At 35.6% G+C, this 22,037-nt stretch overlaps 1 protein-coding gene across 1 annotated transcript; it reads left to right on the plus strand.

The window, feature by feature from the left end:
• The first annotated feature begins 1,671 nt into the window (after nt 1–1,671).
• LOC121413466 lies at nt 1,672–18,667 on the plus strand. The gene is made up of 10 exons (XM_041606285.1): nt 1,672–1,801; nt 7,585–7,635; nt 8,812–8,904; nt 9,483–9,608; nt 10,166–10,356; nt 10,954–11,318; nt 12,653–12,863; nt 13,593–13,790; nt 15,177–15,284; nt 15,862–18,667. The coding sequence occupies exons 1-10, from the start codon at nt 1,774–1,776 to the stop codon at nt 16,129–16,131; spliced, it is 1,641 nt and encodes a 546-aa protein (XP_041462219.1). The 5' UTR covers nt 1,672–1,773; the 3' UTR covers nt 16,132–18,667.
• Nucleotides 18,668–22,037: the final 3,370 nt, after the last annotated feature.

A 22,037-nucleotide genomic window follows, 5' to 3' on the forward strand; every position in this document is an offset into this window, starting at 1 on the left:
TATCCAGATTCCGGGTCCAGATTGTGCTGCACTCAGTCAATGTGAGGTAAATGGGCGACCCGGGGAGCGTTTCATCAACATTTTGTTCATCCGAAAATGATCAGACAACTTTCCTTGATTTTGATTGGCTGAAGCACTGTTACTATGACAACTGTCGGATAAAACAGGACTTGTCAGATATAACGTCCGACCGCAAGACCTTTCATGAAACGCTCCCCGATATTCATCTCTATGCGCCAAGTGCTGCTGACGAAGCGAAAGTTTGAGCTAAATCTAGGAGGCGTTTCATGAAAGGACTTGTCGGACATTTTATCCGACAAGTACCATATGAACAGTGCCTCTCAGCCAATCAGAATCAAGGAAAGATGTCAGATCTGACAACTTGTCGGATGAAAATATTAATGTAACGCTCCCCTGGGGTAATTAAATGATCTCAGTCTAATGCACTGGCATATAGATGGGGGTAAGGATCATGGCCCCGCCCCTCAAAAAAGTTACATTAAAAAAAACAGAAAAGAGAAAGAAAATTAAAAAAATCGAAATGATATAATGCAAAACTTTCTATCACAAAAATAGATTTCCATGCTTTAAAAGGTCAATGTTTTTGCACGCTTACTTCGCTCCTCGGGACCGTACTTGTAGGAATTCGTCACACAAATCATATTTTGCCCCCTCATTATTTAATTTTTTACTCATTACGCTATATACTGGTCGAATATTATGTCGGAAAAGCAGAATTAAATAAATTAGGCTTATCATGTGTGCTTATTTTCATTTGAATGTGTTTTGATCTGTAAAATACCGTCTTTTATAGCAAAGTTTTTATCTTGAAGATATGAAGAGTTTGGTTGCAAAAGGGGTTATGGCAGGATATCGTGAAAATTTAGTTTTGCATAAGAATATTGCAATATGGAGAATTTTAAAATTATTTTCTTGGAGTGGACCTAACCCCTTTTGCAACCAAACTATTCTGAAGAGCTCATTTGTCAAAAGTGGTTAGATCAATTTTTCATAAATTTTATTGTTTTCTGTCTCAAATCCTCTAAATTTTTAGTCGCTCTGATGATATACCAAAGAAAATCTTAAATTTAAATGAAAACGTGAATAAAAGTGTCAAAGAAAAATCACCTTTTTTAAATCAAAAGAGATTTGAATCATTTCAGATTGCTTGCAAAAGGGGTTAGGTCCACAACGATTTTTTTTTTTTAAAAAAAAAATTGAAGACAGATAGATTTTTTTAAAAACCCAATTTCATGTTCACATGCAAGGGTACACCATGACAATTTAGTTTCTCATAAGAATATTGCAATAAGTGAGAAATAAAAACGATTTTTTTTTCTCGGAATGGTCCAAAGTGGACCACCTCTTCAAAATCGACCCCATTCCCCTTATATTAAATACATGTAATGAGATTGTAGTTTATTCAAAATAATTCAGTGGGCGGCGGCTTGATTGATACGACAAGCATGACGTCACAGTGTAAACTTTTTTACTATCGCCAAGCAACGGTCAGGGCTTTCTATAATTTGGTCAAATATTTGATAATTTTCTAATAATTTAGATCAATTTCTGAAACAAAATAAATTAAATTAAGTATTAAAATATTTTTTAAAAATTAATTATGATCAACGTTTTTATACATGTAATGATTAAATTAGATTAGTACTAATACACAATTACCTTTTAAACCGGAAGTTATAAAGTTTGTCGGTCGTCGATTAAAAAAAAATGTTTACTTATTTTATTTATTAATTTTCTTTTGTTTGAAGCAATATGGGTACTGGATGTAGCAGTGGATATGGTAAGTGGTCTGTTTCGATACTGTTTCTTGGAAAATTTAGAGGAAACACCCAATGCCTAGCCCTAGACTGGCTCTGCCCCTCTGGCTCTGCTGCTGCAGTGCAGCTGAGTGCAAGCTGATTGCTAACCCGGCCCAGGGCCAGGGCAGGGTCGGGAGCCGGGCCCCGGCCCGCTTCACTGGCCGGCTCCCAGGAGCTCACCGTGTATTTTCCCATACTCACCGGACAAAAAGGGTAGATTATGGTCACAATATCTAGCAAGATAAATTGTGAAAACAGAAATTATGCACTTTATACCACGCAACGTTCTCGCCAGGTTCACTCTGACTGAGTCTCTGATGGTTGTCGGCGCGAAGCGACGCAAGCCGCACAGCGGCCTTGGTGCGTGCAAAGCACGCACGGGGGGAGGGGTCGAGAGGGGGGTGTCCCCCCTCCTGCGCGAAGCGCGGTAGCTATCGAAAATATCAATATCGACGACCTTAGATTGCTGCTAAATGCACCACATTTTATGTCTGTTCAATGCTTCTCCAGCCACACAGCCATAACAGTTGCGCGAATTGCGATTGAAGCAGAAAATTACTTAGATCTATAACTTAAAAAGGTGAAAGGAAATGTCAATCTCATTTTATACTTATAGTTCATTGATTTATTCACATTGATGACATCGATAAATAAGTCCATTTTTTCAATGTTTAGACCGCTACATCCTTGTAAAAGTGCGATTAATTTTGTAAATGCGTGTTGCTTATGTCAATGACCGACTACATCTACGGACCGCATGCGTAGCCCTTTGAGCTTGCGCCGTGTCACGCCCTTACGAAATCCAAGGATTGTTCCGACTTTGTTGGAAGCCTCGGAAGATTTCTTCCGAGGCTTCTAAGTAATGAACATCGGTATTCATGAGACGGGGTCCCCAATTAACTTATATAATTTGCATGAATTTTTGTTTATTCAGATACTCACTGAAACTAACTCTCATAAGACTTCTGTTGATGATGTTTACACTCATACTCTTTTATCACTGTCAATTATTGCTGTGTTTGTTCGTTACTCACCTATAAAATAATGAATGCGCTCATCACGAGCGTGAGAATTATTTTTAGTCATTCATAAAACTTTATTACGATTTTGTAATTAATTGCGATTTATAATGTTTTGAAAGTATAGGTTAATTGATAGGAAAAATATTTTTAGGTAACACACTAGTAGGCCTACAAATACAGCGTACAAATAAAAAAGAGAGGAAGGGGGGGGGGTAGACGGGAAAGAGCGATACGGGAGGGGTCGTGGCGTGGACAATGACAAGGGGATATGGAGATCGTGTGTGTGGGATTGGTGAAGAAGTCTATATTCGAAGCGAATATATTTTTTTAGAATTCTACTGATGATGATGGCTGAATAATCTATCTTTACATGTATATTTTGGTGATTTTAAATTCTAAAAAAATTTCTTGCATCATGAGTGGGAAGATTGAGGTACGTGATTCAATAAATTGCATCACAATATCACTCTAGGTGAGTAGTTTTAAATTTACAGAAATTCACGTTTTAACAGTTTATTAAAAGTAAAAAGATTTTCTTTATTGTAGTATAGCATTCATCCAGCGTATTTGAAGAATATTTGAGGTCACGAAATCAGCTGATTCGCACTCAAACAGGTTAAAAGGTCACACACGTGGCACACATTCCAGGGTGGGAAATCAGGAAAGTCCGTTCAAGCACAATGATTGGCTCAAGCCCAAGATAATGAATACTAATGAGATCACGTGCCATCGGCTTTGGGGCGTCTCGTTTACATTCCAACTCATTTCATGAATATCATCCACCCGCAGTAATCAGGCTAACGACATTGTAAAGCTAACTGTATAAAAGCACAATTCCGATAGAAAATATAACATCAGTGGAAATGAAAAATTCATCCAACGATATTCAAATTATACTAGCAACTCATTGTGGGCGTAAACAACGAAATACATATCCTCTAAAACGTTCACACAATTCGTGAATGAATTGTCAATCCACTTTGTTGAATGTGTACTTCTATCGAAATCTATTGAATCACGTACCCCTCCCGACCCAAGGTGGATTTTTCAATCGCCATAAAGATTATGCAGCCACAATGATCAATCACAGTACATCCATAAATGAATACTAATTTCATTCTCTCCGAACATTGACTTCTTTTCGCCAATCCCCTCCTCCATAAAGTCACAAACATCCCATCATTAGCCCACGACCACCCCCTCCTTTATTCTTTCTTTCTCCTTCACACAAATCAATTTCTAATAATATTTTATTTTAAAACGTAGTTGTTATCAATTGTACAACGAATTCATAAAGCATTCACTGTGATGATTAAAAAATTTCTCAGGACCGTGACAGGTGCGCTCATTATTCAATTGGCAGGCCATGAGCAATAAAGAATACAAATAAAAATACACTGTATGTACGTATAAGTCACATTAAAAAGATGAGTTGTAATGATGTGAATGATATTAATAAAGAACATTACTTATGAAAATTGTAACAGATTCAATGAATATCTGAAAAAAAAAACATTCAAACTGAATTAGTTTTGGGTCCCATCTAATTCTGGAAGACTCGGATCCCCAGATCAAGGATTTTGATGCCATGTGCGATTTTTTTTCCTGAATGTGGTCATTGCGAGCGCTAGTGCAGTGATACAGAACTTGGTAGACACACCGTCGCGAAATTAATCAACACTTTGAAAAGATCGATGTAGAGATCAAGGCTTTGGAAATTATGGAGTAAAATCGGAATATGAATGTGAATAAATCATTATGCTGTAAGTAAATGAGTTGGACATTATGTCAATCCATTCCTTTGGCTTTGTCATTATCAACGTGATCTTTGAATAATTTTCTCAATTCGCTCGATCTACGGGAGTGTCATCAGAAAAGCATTCAATGAATTCATGTAGTCGATGTAGCAAAGGCTGGGACGAGATGAAATTAAAATCCGATCGAATTTTGATATTATTTTGACACTTTATTTTTGACAAAATAAGTGATAATATCCGGGGATAATATCAAATGAAATTCGTAATAATCTAATAATTACATTGCCCAACCCAGTAACCTACGGTACCCCTCTCAACTCACTTTATTTTTGAGCGTATTTACTACCATTTTAAAGACGTACCGGTAAATAATGTGAGCAATGCGATACGCAAATGCGAGGTAAACATCTTCGCGCTTCAATTCCCACAAAAGAGATTGGGCCTCGAGTCGAGGTCGTATCGTATAGCGTAGTGAGTGAGTCAAAGAAATCCCGGGAAGAAATCTTGGACGAAATAATTGTCAAGATTATTTAAGGATCTGAAAAGCAGATTGTGTTATTAAATATATTCAGGTTTTTTTTTTTTAGATCTAGGCCTGTTTTACAGTTGTCGGCCACGGTTGTCGGGGAAGTTCACGGTTGTCGGATTTCCCCTGAAAATTTTCAGGGTTGTCGGCGCCCGACAACCGTGACGCGTGGTAGCGAGAACGTTGATACCACGATTATATGGATGATGGTCTAACGAGTGGTAGTGTCCTGACATCAAGGCACAGACTGGAAGTGGAACCTTAAAAAAACGAAAAGTTCTCTCCTATCCCAGTCTCGATCGGCCATTTTGTATGATTCATATTACAAAAATGGCAATTGGCATACGGTACACGGTGATGCAGCCGTGACAATGCGGCCTCGGCCGGGTGCGAGCTTATTTGTAACTAGACAGGAATACCCGTCGTTTTGGGGGATTTATTTCAACAATTTCTGACATTTTACTATCATCCCCATTCGACGGTAGTGTGTTAGTGTGACTGTGAGCTTGCATGTGTTATCACATCCTTCCTTTTGTCGATTAACTGTCCAGACTTTGATGTGCTTTTTTTTCGAATTTACACTCTCAACTACAAAATATCAATTTATAATCAATGAATAAATGTCAAAGAAATATATCAAAAGGTATGAAAATGGTACTTTACCGATGTTTATTTGCGACTTGGACACCAGAATCACTCCCAAAATACCGCCCTCTTGTGCTCAATTAAAGAGAGCTAACGGAAGCGACCACACCACTGACCTCCACAGAGCTGGATAAAAATGCTTCTCACCACAGATACCTGTTTCCGGTGATGCTTCTATTTCGAAGCTCCGTTTTTGTTTTAGCTTATACGATGCATTATCATTCAGTAGTGAATATTTGCGCCAGCATGATTTGCGGTCATTTCCAGCGATAGTCTCTTTCTCCCCTGACACTCAATATTTTTTTTCTATATTTTATACATAATAACAATTGTTGTGGCACCATCAGCGTAGTTTATTCTATAATGAACTGTATCTTGTATGGTGAAAGGAAATATGTTTTTTTTTGGGGGGGGAAGGTGCTTCTTCTCTCAATCCCTCTCTTTTTGTTGAGTATTATCATTGTACTGCAACAAATAACAATAAATATCTATTTTTATTTTGATTTCCTTTTCTTTTATTTCAGGAAATTATTAAGCATACATTAACAAAAATAAATAAATGATAACGGTCTTACATCAATCTCTTGAAGTGCTGTTTATAGTTCACAGTTAGGATAGTCCAATATATAATCCAGATAAGATCCAAGTTGGCGGGCGAAGATTCCGTAAATCAAAGTTCACAAAGATGGTGATGATGAAACTGATGTTAAAGCACGATGAATAACCAGAGTCACTGTAATGAGTTGAAATGTCTGTGAAGACGATGTTGATGATGATTAACAGTCAAAGTCAGCCATTCAGGACATTATGGAACACTCTTAAAGAAAAAATAACTAAATGAATTTAATTGCTCTTACAATTCCTCTTATACATAACAATTGTAAGGCCTATTTAGTATGAGTTTAGTTTTTCATTTATTTTTTGTAATGTTGTTGAATGTTCATTTTCATCATCATATTACTTTTGTAAGCCCCTATTTTGTACTGCCGTGGATTAATATGGGTGAAGGGTGAAATAAAAGAATGAAAAGGGGCAAAGAACTCAAGTGATAAAACAGAACATATGTTCCAATTTTTTTATTTGAGTTTCTTTTTATTTATCCAGGATGGGAAGCACATCAGGCCCATGCCACCCCCCCCCTTGAAAGCCATAGAAAAGATTTGTTTGGCATTCATTTTGTGTGATAATTTGTACAAATTGTTAATTTGATTGTAACCCTTTGGCCCGTATTCTAAAGTCGGGTTTAACTTAAACTCAGGTTTAATGTTGTGGTTTAAGTATGGACAGCCAATTGTTACATAATCACCAACAGTAGAGATATCATACTTCAGCTCATTTGGCTCTCAAATCATTCATAATTGTGTAGGAAGTATAAATAGATGATTGTCTTCACCATTGATGAATCAGTAAAGAGCACAGTAAACATAGGAAACATACAACTTAATAAAAATTTGGATACTTTTGGCTTCCCATACTTGAACCACAACTTTAAACCTGAGTTTAATTAAGTTTAACCCGACTTCAGAATACGGGCCTTTATGTTTGGTCTTTGGACCTGGCCTGGCAAAGACCCCTTACTTAAAAGTGAAAATTACTGACTATTCATTTAATGGAATGCCCCCTCCCCCTTAAAACGGTGATTTCTTTCTGAATACCAGGTGTTGATCCCAGCCATGGCCTTTAGAGTCTAGACTCTAGATCTAGGTATGGCAGCATTGAGACACAGTAAAAATCTACATTTGTGTTTATTACCTATGATGAATAGTACTTAGTTTTTGTCATTTTAATTTTTTCTGCCTTTCTCATTTGTCCAGCCCTGGATCCAGGCATTGGGAGTATCCCAAGCTTCAAGATAGTACTAGTTGGTAAGTTTTACTGATTTGCAACAAGAAAAGCCATTGTCACCCAAGGGAAGGGGAGAAGAGGAAACATTGCGTGGTCTGGGGAGCGTTTCATCAATATTTTTGTCTGACAAGTTGTCAGATCTGACGACTTTCTTGGTTTTTGATTGGCTGAGAAGCATTGTTACTATGGCAACTGTCAGATCAAACAGGACTTGTTGGATGAATTGTCTGACAAGTCCTTTCATGAAACGCTCCCCAGATATTTCCTTTATGTGTTCCTTTTTGCAATACTTTTTATATATTTTTTTTAATTATAACATGTATGTGCACAGTGTACATGTGTAAATATAAATATGATTCTACATAACATGGCTTGAAACATGAAATTATTTTTACTTTATAATGTATCATTGAAATTGAATTGACCTGAAATATATGAAATTGATAAAAACAAATAATTGCATTGACCTGCCAAGTAGGGAAAACAGTGTCAATGCAGACATGCAAATAATTTAATTGTTATGTTGTATAAAATTCATGATGAAAAGTTGGAACAAAGCAAGATCTTCAATGTCAAGGCCTATAATTATCAGAAATCTATTTGCTAGAAGTAATGCGTATAATGATTACCCACATTTTTTATGGAGGACTGGTAGATCTTTAGTGTTACATGTAGCTATATTTTTTTCATCTCCAAATGTTAAGAGATTTAGAGGCACATTCTAACTTTTAGGTCTACCTTCCTTGAGATTCTGTTTGCTCACAGAAATAAACAAAACTGCATGTATCTATTATGGATAACAGTGTAGGCAATAAATACAATGTAGGTTGAAAAAAAATTTATTCTTCCAAGAAATTGGATAGTCAGCTGGTAATTGACATTTAAAGATACGTTTCATTATTCTTTAATTTATTATTTCTTTCTTCATGAGGAGGCAGGAAATTCAACATGCAGTTGCAGCTATTTACTTTTGATTATGTTTTTATTTTACATGTACAATGCTATTGTCAGTGAATATTGTGGATCAAAATTGGAATGAATACCTATCCCTATAAACAAATAAATTTAAAAAATCTTCAGAAAATTGAATTGGCCTATATGATGTGAATAAAAAAAAGCTGATTAATTTTGTTTGTTTGGCAGGATACTTGTATTTTTCGCTGCTCCTTTGTAATGAAAATTTTATCATTTTACAGGTGATGCTGAAAGTGGAAAGACAAGTGTTTTCATGCGCTACTTCAAAAATCAGTTTGATTATAGCTACCGGCCTACAACTACAGTCAATATAGGTGAGTAAATATCCCAAACATGCATGCCTGCCTTCATATTATTAAAGAGCAATTCCATAAAATATGTACGTCCAACCCCCTATATGTGGGGCCTTCATGAAATTTTCTGTCTCTGATTTCTTTTACTTTTGACAGTCTGTAATGTTCTCAAGGGGCCATTGACTTGGTCAATTTATGAAGTGAAGTAAAATTTGAGAAAAATGGGGGTGGGACGTACAAAAAGGTTGATTATTTTATGGAATTGCCCTAAAGGAAAAAGGGAAAGAAAAATAGCAACAGGCAAAGCTGATTCTTTTACATGTATGTCAGGACGGATATACATTTAGAGTAGTACAGTGTATTTGCAGATTACAGATATTAATATCCTGCGTAGCAAAGTGAAACATGTAAGTTTGACCTGTACTAGTGTATGGAAATATGCATGTAGCTATTTGAGGTTTAGGCAGATTGAGGCTGTCTTATTCAGTGAACAACATGTGCATGATATACACTGGATTATAATTTTGTTATTCTTTAAAATGTATCTCAAAATTACCCTGTCCTTTTTAATGTGATCTCTCACCTTCTTTTCTTGACAGAGAATGTAGTGAAGAAGTTGAATGTTCCAGAGCATACTGTGGTTTCCATGGCGATGTGGGATCTACCAGGCAGGGAAGAGATGGACCTTCGTACAAGCTATTACAAAGATGTTGATGCTGCTATTGGTAAGACTGATCATCAGCATTTTGATATAAGCTACAAGGCTTGAATGAATCCAAGGCAATAAACTACTAGTAATGCCATGGTTGTAGATTTCATGTGATAGGCCTCAAGGTTCAATGCCTGTCTCATTTGTTAAAGGTTTCTTGTGCCCTGTCAAATTCTATATTATTTTGGGCTGTATGCATGAGGATTGTGCTCTACAGAAAATGAAGATTGCCCTAAAAATATCAAAATTAAAGGCCTGCAACTGGCAAAACTGCGACTGAACTATGGCAATTCCCTTGTTCCCGAATCAAATGCTGTATTGTCTGACTCATCCATCATTGGGTTCACCTTTCCCCAGTCCTTTTTTTCTAGAGGTAAAGTGACTATTTGTCCTCTGCTCAGAATTGTAAGGTTATACAGAAGCATATTTCATGGGTAATATAGATACAAGACTGATGTTCCTTATATTATACTTGATCTTTTGATTGAAAGAAAGTAGAGCAGAAGAAAAGGATAGGCCTAATATTTTTTGACAAATTTGATTCACCAAACTCACAATTGTCTTAACCCACAGTTGTAGCTAATATCGCAGATCAGGAAAGTGTGGAACTCGCTAGCACATGGAAACAAGATATCCTGAACCATGCTGTCGTCTCCAAGAAGAGGGTTGTCAGTACCGCTGAGGGGTCAAAGGTCGTGACTGACTATGAGCCGGCCGATCACACACAGATTCCAGTTCTCTTGCTAGGAAACAAGTATGATTTGGTGAGTGAAAAATGCTTAGGTACATTTTTTAAATTAGTTTTGCATTTGGTAAATGTATCTAATGTCACAGTCACACTTATGAAACTGCCCCCAATTGATCATAACTATTACATAATTACCAATGACTTACCTACGGTTGGTTATGAGTCAGTTTCATTGGTGTAACTGCAGCATTATGCCTTATAGTATGTAGCAATTATAAAAACATTCATGTAATGTAATTCTTATATGTGATATAATTCTTTATGTTTATGTCAAATTCTAATTGCTTTTCCTTTGTTGTATACACTCACATATTTGTTTTGTTTTACGTTGTGTGTTTGCTGATTTCAATATTGGGAATAAATTGATAGGAAATGAAATTTTAAGATAACTAATTATAATTTATAAGCACATCTTGGCCTTGATTGAAAAAGACCAGATATAGTAGTTTGTACATTTGCATTTATTTTTAAGGCTTCACATTGATTAAAATCCCTTCTTTCTTTATAGAATGTTTAAAATATTGTGTGATTCTTATCTTTCAAACAAATATTAGGCATTTGAATGAAAGGTTTCAAAACAATAATGGACATCTGGGAATATGTTTATCTTCAGGTGGAAGAAAGACATGCACTGCAGGAAGAGAATGGGAATGAAGAAGAAGACAAACCAATGCTGATTGAAGATAACAAGGATGCAGATACCCATAGTCTATCAAAGAAAGATGAAGATGATGTTATCAACACCAGGGATGAAGACGGAGGAGGAGGAGGAGATAGGTCAAGCCCCGGTGCTGAGAAGAGGGATGTAGAGTCTGAAAACCCTGGAAAAGATGAAGAGGTGGAGGATAGAGGGAAGGAAGGAAAGGAGGAGAAGGATATGATGGTATGGAAGTATGAGGAACAGCAAGAGGTGGAGGAGGTACCGGCTGAGATCCAGTTCCTGGAGGACTTTACAGAGAAACATGGATTTGTTGGCAGGTAACATTCCAAGTAGACAGTATTTCTATTCACGATTTAGACTACTTTTAGCTGTCATTGTAGCTGTCTTTGTTGATATGTCTGTATATATATATTTTTGTAATGGTGCACTATTTCTTTATAATTTCCGTTCATACTTTTGCATGTCTTTCACTCATGTATTTTTAGATGTTGTCATAAAATGTATGTAAATCCTGAAACAAATTTCCTTTATGGACCTGAATAAATTGAATTGAATTATCTTTTTATGTACATGATTGTGCATTTTTGTGCATCCACTTTTGGTATGTACTGCCTTTGACAGTAATTCTTCTGTTTGATGCAGTTTGAGATTACACTCATGTTTATACAATTGGTAATGATACTATGTTTTTCCCCCCTTGTGGCTTACAATTGAAAAAAATAACTTCTTGAAGAGGAGACAGTTATTGAGTTAATTCCAAAGTGTGCATGATTTAGTTGTTAAGTAGTGGGTAGAAATGAGACTAACTTAATTGAAGCCTTTATAATTGATAGCAAGATAATGACATATCAAGCCAATATCATGTTTTAAATTGGTTCATTGATGTACTGGTAATTTTTTTTGTATCAGCTGTGCTTATATCAATTGTAATCATTATTAATTGTAGCAATCAGCCTATACACACACACACCAAATTCTACTTGTATTTCATTATTTTCAAGATATGAATTCCCATTTTAAATTTTCAATCACATTTTATTGTTGTATTATCATCTTATTTTCTGATTATCTGTGCCAAAACAGGTTAAAATATTCTGTCCATTTCAGTTGTCCCAATGTATATTTACCTGTAGCAGGGACCCAGTTTTAAGGGGAGTGAGAGTGATCACTCACTACCGCTCTCAATCCATTTTTGGTATAGCGATTTATCACTTGCCTCAGCAATTGCTTAACAAGAGTGTCAGTCAATGATCAAACTGTTCGAGTCATCCTTTAAAACTTCATTCGCTGTCAAGGTTTTGTAAAGTAACACACAATTATATTGTAAGCGATTAAACACACTTGCAAGAATGACATTAAAAAGTTCAATGAGATAAATATTGCATAGATCAGACCTATACCTGATTGTTTTTCAACTTTGGTTGTGGGTTGTAATGTTATTTAGTGTACATTCCTCCATCCATTTTGAAATTGGACAAGAGAGCTCCCCTTGTATGTCAAAGAAGAGCTTTTTGTAGTGCTCCCCTAATGCTTCCCTTGAAAGTTTTGGGAGAACTTTTTATTGCTCCCCTCATAGTCATAAAACTGAGTCCCTGCTGTAGACAGTATAAGAATTCCTCTTGATAAGCAGTCCTTCCATTTTGTTTTACAGCGTTGCGGTCTCTGCAAAGAATGCTGATGGCAGCGTTCATGCTGCTATTCAGGCTCTTATCAGACATCTCATCGAACGAAAGTTAAAGGACCGAACCCTGGACAGGATGACAGAGGTCAAGGTCAATAGGGTAAAGGTCATAAAGGGCAAGAAGAAAAAGAAGAAAGACCCGAAAGCATTTGAACCCCTGGATAAAACTGGTATCAAAGAGGTAAATATTTTTCAGAGAAGTTTTCATGCTGAATGATCAATGTTGATAGGAGTGTATTGTCCTTTTTTCCTGATGATATATGACCCATTTTCTGTAATCGTAAATCAAATGCTAGGGAATTTTAAGAGCAAACGGGAAAATCGATTTATTGCATAATTCTGTCCATATAATATTATGGAAATTGCACAAGTTTTAGAAGTTTTTTTTTATTGATCTGCATTTACATGAACTGCCAACAAATATTAAATACCCTTCCATATTAAATAATTTCTGCAGCTCCAAACCAACTTTTGTAAAAAAAAAAAAAGAAATAGTAATTGATCATTCATCTTATCTTTAGATGGGAAACAACTTTTCTTGAAAAAAATAATTGATATGGGATTTTGCATATCCCATTTCACAGTGATTTAGATTAATATAATTGTTGATTTGTTCACACACTTAGGTATTTATGACCTTACCTAAAAGTGAATATGAATGCTTAAAGGAGACTTTCTTTTAATTCAATTTTTCTCAAACTTTAGTTGATCTGTTTATTAGATTTTTCTGTTTTCGCACAAACTATCTTATTCCAAAGATTTTAATTTTCCTTTAATTCAACTTCTCAACTTATAAATACTTTTCAAAGGGAAATTATATTTTGTTGTCTCTATAGTTAAGTGGTGTTTCTACACAGTTGGTAACTAAAGCATGTTGACTGTATCATTCATCTCTTCATTTTATCCCTAGCTTGATAGTCTATTCAACAAATGCAACCGCCACATGTCTCTGATCCATGAGACCAGACTAGTATACAGACAGTCTGTGCGTCTCTTCAAGAGCCAATGTATGGAAGCAGAGATGGTTCCAGAAGGACCTAAGTGTTCTATGGAAGACTGTGTGAGTGGCATCAAGGCATCCCTGGAGAAGGACAGTCTAGAGTTACTGGTGAGTTTATTAATCAATTTTAGTTCAGTGGCCTGTGACACAGTGGATGGTAATTAATGAACCATTTGTGTCTTTCCTGCACGAAGTTTGGCAGAGACCTAGTTAGCTTGCCTGAATGAAGTTAGTGATAAATTTCCTGTTAATCTGTTGTTCTGTTACTGAAATGTTCAAGTATTTGTTCAACTTGCTCTCATTTCTATATTTCTGCATCAATTATGTCCACACTTGGTAAATGTGATCATTGGGTAATAATACTGTATATATGAGTCCATGAGGATGATGAGGATCATATTCCTTATTTTTATTGATCATTAAATCAGGCAAGACCCGCGGTTCATGAGTTAATTGCATTGATCTGAATGTACAATCAATCGTAAAATTCAAGTGTACAATCAATAATTTGCTCAGCTTTGTCTTATGGAGCACAGGGGCCTGTTTCAAAAGGAATTACAACTATCGTAACTATGGTAACTTTGCCATTATGGCAACCACTCAGTCAGCCTTGATTGTGATTCGCTGCTAATCCAAGTTACCATGATAGTTGTAGCTCTTTTAAGACATGGATCCCAGGTCCTGATTCTGAACAGTGGATGGAATTCACAACTAGACTGTATTTTCATGGTCATCTTTCACTATTCATTCTGTAATATGAATTGTTGTTTGTACACCCCAACTGTCTTGTTAGCCTCCTTAAGCCTAGCATCTTGTACTATTTATCATTCTTAGCAGAAGACAACTTTTGCTTGATAAGGAACAAATCATAGTAAATCCATATTTCATCTTTTGTGTTCAGGCATCTGGTGGGTGTTTCCATAAAGCTGTTCATAGGATAAGAGCGACTTTAAGAACGACTGGTGATCATTTTTTTTGGGTAAATGGTATACACCATTGGCAATGGTTTGGTGCGTAAGAAAGGTTCATCAGTCTTTCTGAAAGTCACTCTTAACTTACAAACAGCTTTATGAAACGGCCCCCTGAAGCCTGTTGCATAAAACTTTTTACCTGAGAAAACTCTGGTAAAAACTGAAAACTAAGGTTAGTCTGATTTCCGCCATTGACTTTAGCACAGGGCAAAAACTCCTGTAAAAACAACCTGAGTTTTTTCAGGTAAAAAGTTTCATGCAACGGGCCCCTGGACTGTAGTTACATGGTCATCTTGCACTGCCCACTTTGTGATATAAATTCAGAATGTTTTGTTCACCCCGCCCCCTCCCCTTCTGCTATTTGGTATTCCTGTGTCAGACACTTCAAGCTTTTCTTCTTGAACTATTCAACATTTTTTTTTTTTAGTTTGAAAAAAAAAAGGTTTGACAATATTTCTTAGCATAAAGTAATTTTGGCTTGATAGAAAACCAACTTTCAAATTCATGTTCTAATTTTTGTTAGGCTGAAGATGAGAATGGCTTTGTGACTCTCCTAGTGAAAGGACAGGAAATGGATGAAGATGAGAAATCTGAAGACATGAGAGATTTACTTCAAACATTCCAAACAGAGGTAAGCAGTTCCCTTTACAGATCATTGATTTCTTTCTCAGAAGATTCTGACAAATGACATACTCTTTAGGCCAGTTCCATGGAGTATTTCCATCTGACATCCTTTGTGCAGTTCTTTTTTGAAGTTATTTGTCTAAACTTTGCACTTTCTGTAAAAAAAAAAGTATAATGCTCTCAAATTATCATGACTTGTGATTATTAAAATGAAATTGGAGGAAAATTGGGTCAGATGTTCAAGATGGCTGATTATTTAATTGAATGGCCCCTTTTGTATTAGATGCTCAGGTACAATCATGATATAAGAATTCCATGGGGTATATAATTGAGTAAGCATACTAATGTTTTGTATTTACCAAATCAATTTTGTAATGAATAAAAGGAAAATATTAATGACTTTGTAAATTAGACTTGTACTTTCATGTTATGTGCATCTACTCTTCTAGCGATATTCAAATCAAGTTTTTTCTTCAAAACAAATATAGTGATGTGAATGACAAAATACAACAAGGAGATATGACAGAATTTTTAGATTCTGTAATTATATGGGTGTTTATATTTGTTTCTTTGTAATGATGCAGGTAGCCGTAGCAAGCAGGACAATACTTCATGAGTGTCCTGGTGCCATCGCTGCCCTTCAGAAGCTGGACGGCCAGATTGAACAGGACTGTGAGGGCGCCATCAAGAGGGCACAGCAGGAGAATCCACTTACTACGCGAGAGCTGCGCAGTATCCAGGATGCTGTTGATATGAGTCGGGCTCGCATCAAGCACTCGTCTGCGATGGCGCATGAATGCCTACAGGATGTCGAGAGTTCGTATAAGAAGATCAAAGCTGCAATGATTTGGTAACAAATTTATGTGGTGTCTAAGAAATTTTGGGAATTTTGAAGGGTGTCAAAATTGTGGTGATGTCATGAAGGGTTTCCATATTTTGGACTGAATTTTGAAATCAGGTTGGTGTTTCACATAGATTTAAGTTTGACTTAAACCATGCTAAGGTGCCAATATGCAAGTATTATTAGCACAGGTCCTTTGTGCATGGTTTGGTTTGACCAATACAGTTATGCAATACTACAATACATGCAACAGGGAATTGAAGTGTGATTTTTAGTCAGACTTAAATCTTTGTGAAACACTCCAAGATCCATGCTATTTGTATTCAGGTCACCGATGAAGAGTTTTGGTGTATAAAAAAGCTCATTGTAGGTTATTACCAGGTAGAGTGTTTCATCAAGCTGTTTGTAAGTTACATGTATGAGCAACTTTACGAATGACTGGTGATCCTTTCTTAGGCTTCAAGTCAACATCAATGTCAAGGAAAATTTGGTGTAGGCCTATATCGTTTACTAAAAAAAGATCACCAGTCATACATGAAATCATTTATAAGTTATGAAACTCCCACCAGGTCTTCTGATCAATTTTGATTGGCATATCTAGATGTCATATATAGTGCTATTGATTCAAGAGTGGAAAGTATTCTCAACTATGAATAGCCAGCAGTGGCACAATCCTTAATCTGAAAAGCATGTTCAGGTTACTCTGCCAAAGTCTAAGCATTTTTCAGACCAGATTATTCAAAATATGTATTATATGCCTCTTCTAAGTCAAATTTCTTCTCTTTAGTTGAACAGATTTTGACTTAGGCAGAGTTACCTGTATGTTGATTCTATTGTTGTTTTGGATATGAAGATCACAAGGAATGAGATCAAGTTGAGTTGCTGGCTTTCCATAGTCTACATTGCTTTGAATCAATCATTTTTTTATATATATAAAACAGTGTCTATGTACTGTAGGTTGGGAGGGGGTGGTTAATCTAGCATAAAAATGAAAATATACTCTTCAAGATCAAATATTGTGCGGTGAATCACATCTTTGTCTTTACAACACAGAACGTAATTGTTTATCATCAGAAAACAGTGATTACTTTGTGAAATTCTTTATAAACTTTTTCTGATTGCACATATACTTTTTCAAGCAGATTAGAGCTACTTGTACTACAGACACATTAAATGTTCTTAGCTTGGGTCTCTTTAGTATTACGAACAAAAATTATGAGGAAGCAACAGATCACATGGTCAATTATCAGTATTTGCAGCTGACTTTTCTAAGATTGAATAAATTGCATATTTTGTGTGATTCCCGTCCATCAATCATCTTCATGTCTTTCATTGTATGCAAACTTTTATGATACATAGGATTGAATATGTTATTGCAAATTTATATCAGCAACTCATTATTAATCCAATAACCTTATGCATTGAGAATGAATCAATTGAAAAATAACTCAGATGTTGAAATTTGTGCATCTTATTTAATATTTCATTCCAGTACATAAATTGGAATTGTAAAGACTGTTTTCTATAATTATCTTGTTTGCTGTCTTAGCAAAAAAGTCATATGCAGGTATTAGAGTACATGTAATTCTTTCTCCTACAGTGTATTCTTTAGATCCGTCCACAAAACATGCATTCTTAATAGGATTTTTAGTTTTCATGTCTTGTATGGCAGTATTTTACATGATGTGACGTCAAATAAATGTGAAATATATTTTTGTAAATTCTGTACAGAATGTGTGAATCATATACCCCAAAAGATTTCTATGTAAAATATACTAATGCATTCTATGGAAATGTAAATCATTATTTTGTATATTTAAATTTGGAGATTAAAAAAAAGGTGAATGATCGGGGGTGTTTCATTAAGCTCTTTATTAAAGTTAGGCATGACTTTGCGAACAACTTAAATGATAAATGCTGATTATTTTTTTTACCTTATTGCTAAGAAAGCATGAATGCTTGTAAGCAAGCAACCAGGTCCTCTCCAAGGGACCTGGTTAATGAGGATTAATGCCTTACCAAAGGGCACTATTGCACCAAGAGGGATTCAAACCCGGGTCAACAGAATCAGAATCCACCGCTCTACCAACTGAGCTATCCCGACTTGATTTCCAAATGAGTTTTCAATACTTATTAATTGCATTTGAGGAAAAGTTGCAGAATGCACTTTTTATTGTCCATGTCTTTCTGGCAAATTATATATTTGGGGTCTGAAATGTAAGAGGATTAATTGAAATGCAATTATATTCTTTTTAAAGATCCAGTCATTTTTCATACAAGCTTTTTGTTAATGCAGCGGAAAGCTGCACTATGGAGTTACGGGTGTTAATGAAACAGAAACATAAAATCATGGAAAACTTTACTACAGCTACATGTATGTGAGTCACTCCCTGATCAAGAACTAGATTATCTAAGTAATTTATCAAGTATTCATTGATATAAGTGAATGTGAGGACAGTGCAGCAGAATAGATGTTCTATGCACATCCTGGGTCCCGTAACACAAAGGTTAGCAATTAATCGTACGCTTGATTTCCACAATTGATTGTACATTGTAGTCAATGGAATCAATAGTAGAAAATTGTTCTATGATCATTGCTAATATTTGTGTTACGGGCCCCAGGTCTATGTAAATTAGGGGGGCTGCAAACCCTTCTGACCCATCTAATTTTTCATGTTTATAGTTTATGTAACCTACCTGTATTGAACATTGATAACAAAATGTTCAAGGTATATGTTGTGAATTAGTTGTGTATAGAAAATTCCATTTGTATTTATGATCTCTCTGCAATCTTTGTATAATCATTCCATTTTTTAATTGTCTACTTTATGCAATTATGTATATATGCAAATTTTATTCTTGTAAATAGCATGGAGACCTCTACAGTAGTATCTTTTTTATTAAAAAGAAAGAAAACTTGAAATCAAGTTATCTGTGATTTATTGTTGCTCTTTTGCTCTAAATCTCCTCTCTCACTCTCTTTGCCCTTTCTATCTCACTCCCTCTCTTTCTCTCTCATATTATATTTATATGATTGTGGCTTCATTGGGAGGGGTGAAAAAAAAATTTCTGAGGCAAATAGAGGGTGTTAAAATAAGACTTGGGTTCCCATTGATTTCTTACCCCCTCCCCTCCTTCATGCTTGCCTTTATGACCAAGACTAAAATGTGACATTTGTAAATAAAAGTCAAGTCCACCCCAGCAAAATGTTGATTTAAGTAGAGGAAAAAAAACTAGCATAACACTGAAAATTTCATTAAAATCGGATGTAAAATAAGAAAGTTATAGCATTTTAACGATTCGCTTATTTTTCACAAAACAGTGATATGCACAACTCAGTGACATGCGATTGAGTCAGTCGATGATGTCCATCACTCATTATTTCTTGTTTTTTATTGTTTAAATTATACAATATGTCATTTTTTACAGATATGACCATAGGTACGGACTTGACTGAACCATGTAGTATTAAACAATGCTAATTCCACATGTTCAGGGAGGAATAAATCAACTGTTTCACTTGACAATAAGGAGAAAATTAGAATATTTCATGTCTCATATAATAAAATACAAAAGAAATAGTGAGTGGATGACGTCATCAGTCTCCTCATTTGCATACCGACCAGGATGTACATATAACTGTTTTGTGAAATTAAGCGAAAGTTTAAAATATAACTTTCTTATTTTACATCCGATTTTGATGAAATTTTCAGTGTTATACTTGTAGGACTTATACTTTTTACTCAAATCAACTGTTTGTTGGGGTGCACTTGTCCTTTAAATGTAACTTGCAGACAAGACTAATTACTGGTTTGGCATGATCATTCAAATGGATACCTAGAGGACAATCTGATAGATTCATGTATTCAGCAACCTGTTTCATCAAGCGTTACAATCAAATGCAAGTGCAAAAATCGAATGCAACATGATTTTTAACCAGTCGAATCCAGTAACTGGGATATGCAATTCATTTTTTAAGTTGCATTCAAACTCTTTCTGCAATGGGCTCCTGAATCGGTCAGCTTTCCCATCTATTTCAGTCTGCAGCTTTCAGTGATATACTACGTTTTTGTGAAACAAGATCCACTTCTCTGTCTGATAGTTGGTATGAGGATATGAGCACTCATCCTTCACATTGGAATGGTTATGGGCAATATTCATAACGTAACTGTAACACATACTATTAAACAGACTTCAATATCCGATTTGCATTCAAAGAAAATTGCTTCATATTTTATTTACATACATGTGTATAGTTTTCATCTCATAAGATATATTTTCAAACATTTCATGAAATGACAATGATAACTTGGTTTCATCAATTCATGGCCCCATTTTCACAAAGATGCGATATGTTAAACTGTGGATTACATTTGCGGTCAAACTAAAGTTTCAAAAATGTTACTCAGCTTCTGGCCTCATACTCCTACATGTATGGTACAAGTCTATATCAAATCAACTATTTCAAGATATATCTAATAACAATTATTACTCTAATATTGATAATCTGAAGAACAAAAATAGTGATTTGAAGAATCACATTAGTAATGAGCTCTTAGACAAGACCAAAATGGAGAAACTGAGCACTACAATGAGGAGAAGATAGACATTTATTAGGCACACACTAAGGGGGGAACCTGCAAGCATCTGCAACACAGTATTGACCTGGGCACCAGAAGGGAAAAGGGGCAGGCCCAAACAACTTGGAGGCAAACAGTAGAAAAAGAAAGGGTGGATGGAGGGAGGACGTGGACAGAAGCCAGATCTGTGGCCTCTGACAGGCAAAGGTGGAGACGTTTGATGGAGGCCCTATGTGCCACTTGGCATCTGGAGGATAGGTAACAGGTAACATTTTGAAGAATAATGTGAACAGGTAACTGATACACACTGATACTAGGTATTAACCTCCTGTAATAAGCCAAAGGTAAATAACAAAAGGGTTGTGGCTTAGTGGATTAAGTCTCCGAACTTTGGACCACAAGGTCTGGGGTTCGTATCCCATCACAGCATTCACTGGTACCATATGTCTGCACACCCATTCACTTTACACACGATTCAGGGATTTTGATGAGGAAGGCTGCATCTTGAGGTCATTACCTACACAAAATGCCTGAAACTGAATATTTTTTCTATTTTGAGTCAGACTTTTTAATATATATCTATGTATTCCAGGTGTAAAGTTTGTGGTCATTGTGTATCTTCTTTGTAGAATCATGTATGCGCAGACAAGGGGCACTTGTAGACTTGGGGGACCTTAAGGCTGTTTCACAAAGCTGTTTGTAAGTAAAGAATGACTGGTGATCCTTTCTTGTGGTTAATGATATTCACCATTAAATGTTCATTGTTAATTATTTACTGCGTAAGAAAGGGTCACCAGCCGTTCTTAAAGTCGCTCTCAGCTTACGAACAGCTTTATGCCACACCCACCAGGGGGGGGCATAAAACCATGGACTATGCTGATTTCTTGCAGAATTGCATTTCATTCAAACATGTATTTTAATACATGTAGTGCCATTTCTTTGCCGAAAGTGCACATTTTCCATTGGATGAAATAAGTTCAATTAATACTTGAAATCTGTATAGTTCATGGTTTGTAACCCACAACTTCTTTTTTGAATTATGGTCACATGATGCACAGCATCACACAGAATTTAGTAAATATTAATGAAGGAAGTTGGCAAAATTATTTCCAATCATGTTTTTTTTTTACTCGCAATACACATGTATAAAAAAAAATATTGAAACAAAATCCATTCTGCCAGTCAAATAGTAAATAGAAAAGCTAAACAACAAAAATATTTTCTATAGATGTATCATCATATGATTCTACAAAACATCATAGTACATACATAGACAAATAAAAAACAATTCTTTATAATAAATATGTAATATGTTACATCATGAAATGAGATCAACATT

This window comes from Lytechinus variegatus, chromosome 4, assembly GCF_018143015.1.
Source record: "Lytechinus variegatus isolate NC3 chromosome 4, Lvar_3.0, whole genome shotgun sequence".
Lineage (NCBI taxonomy): Eukaryota > Metazoa > Echinodermata > Echinoidea > Temnopleuroida > Toxopneustidae > Lytechinus > Lytechinus variegatus.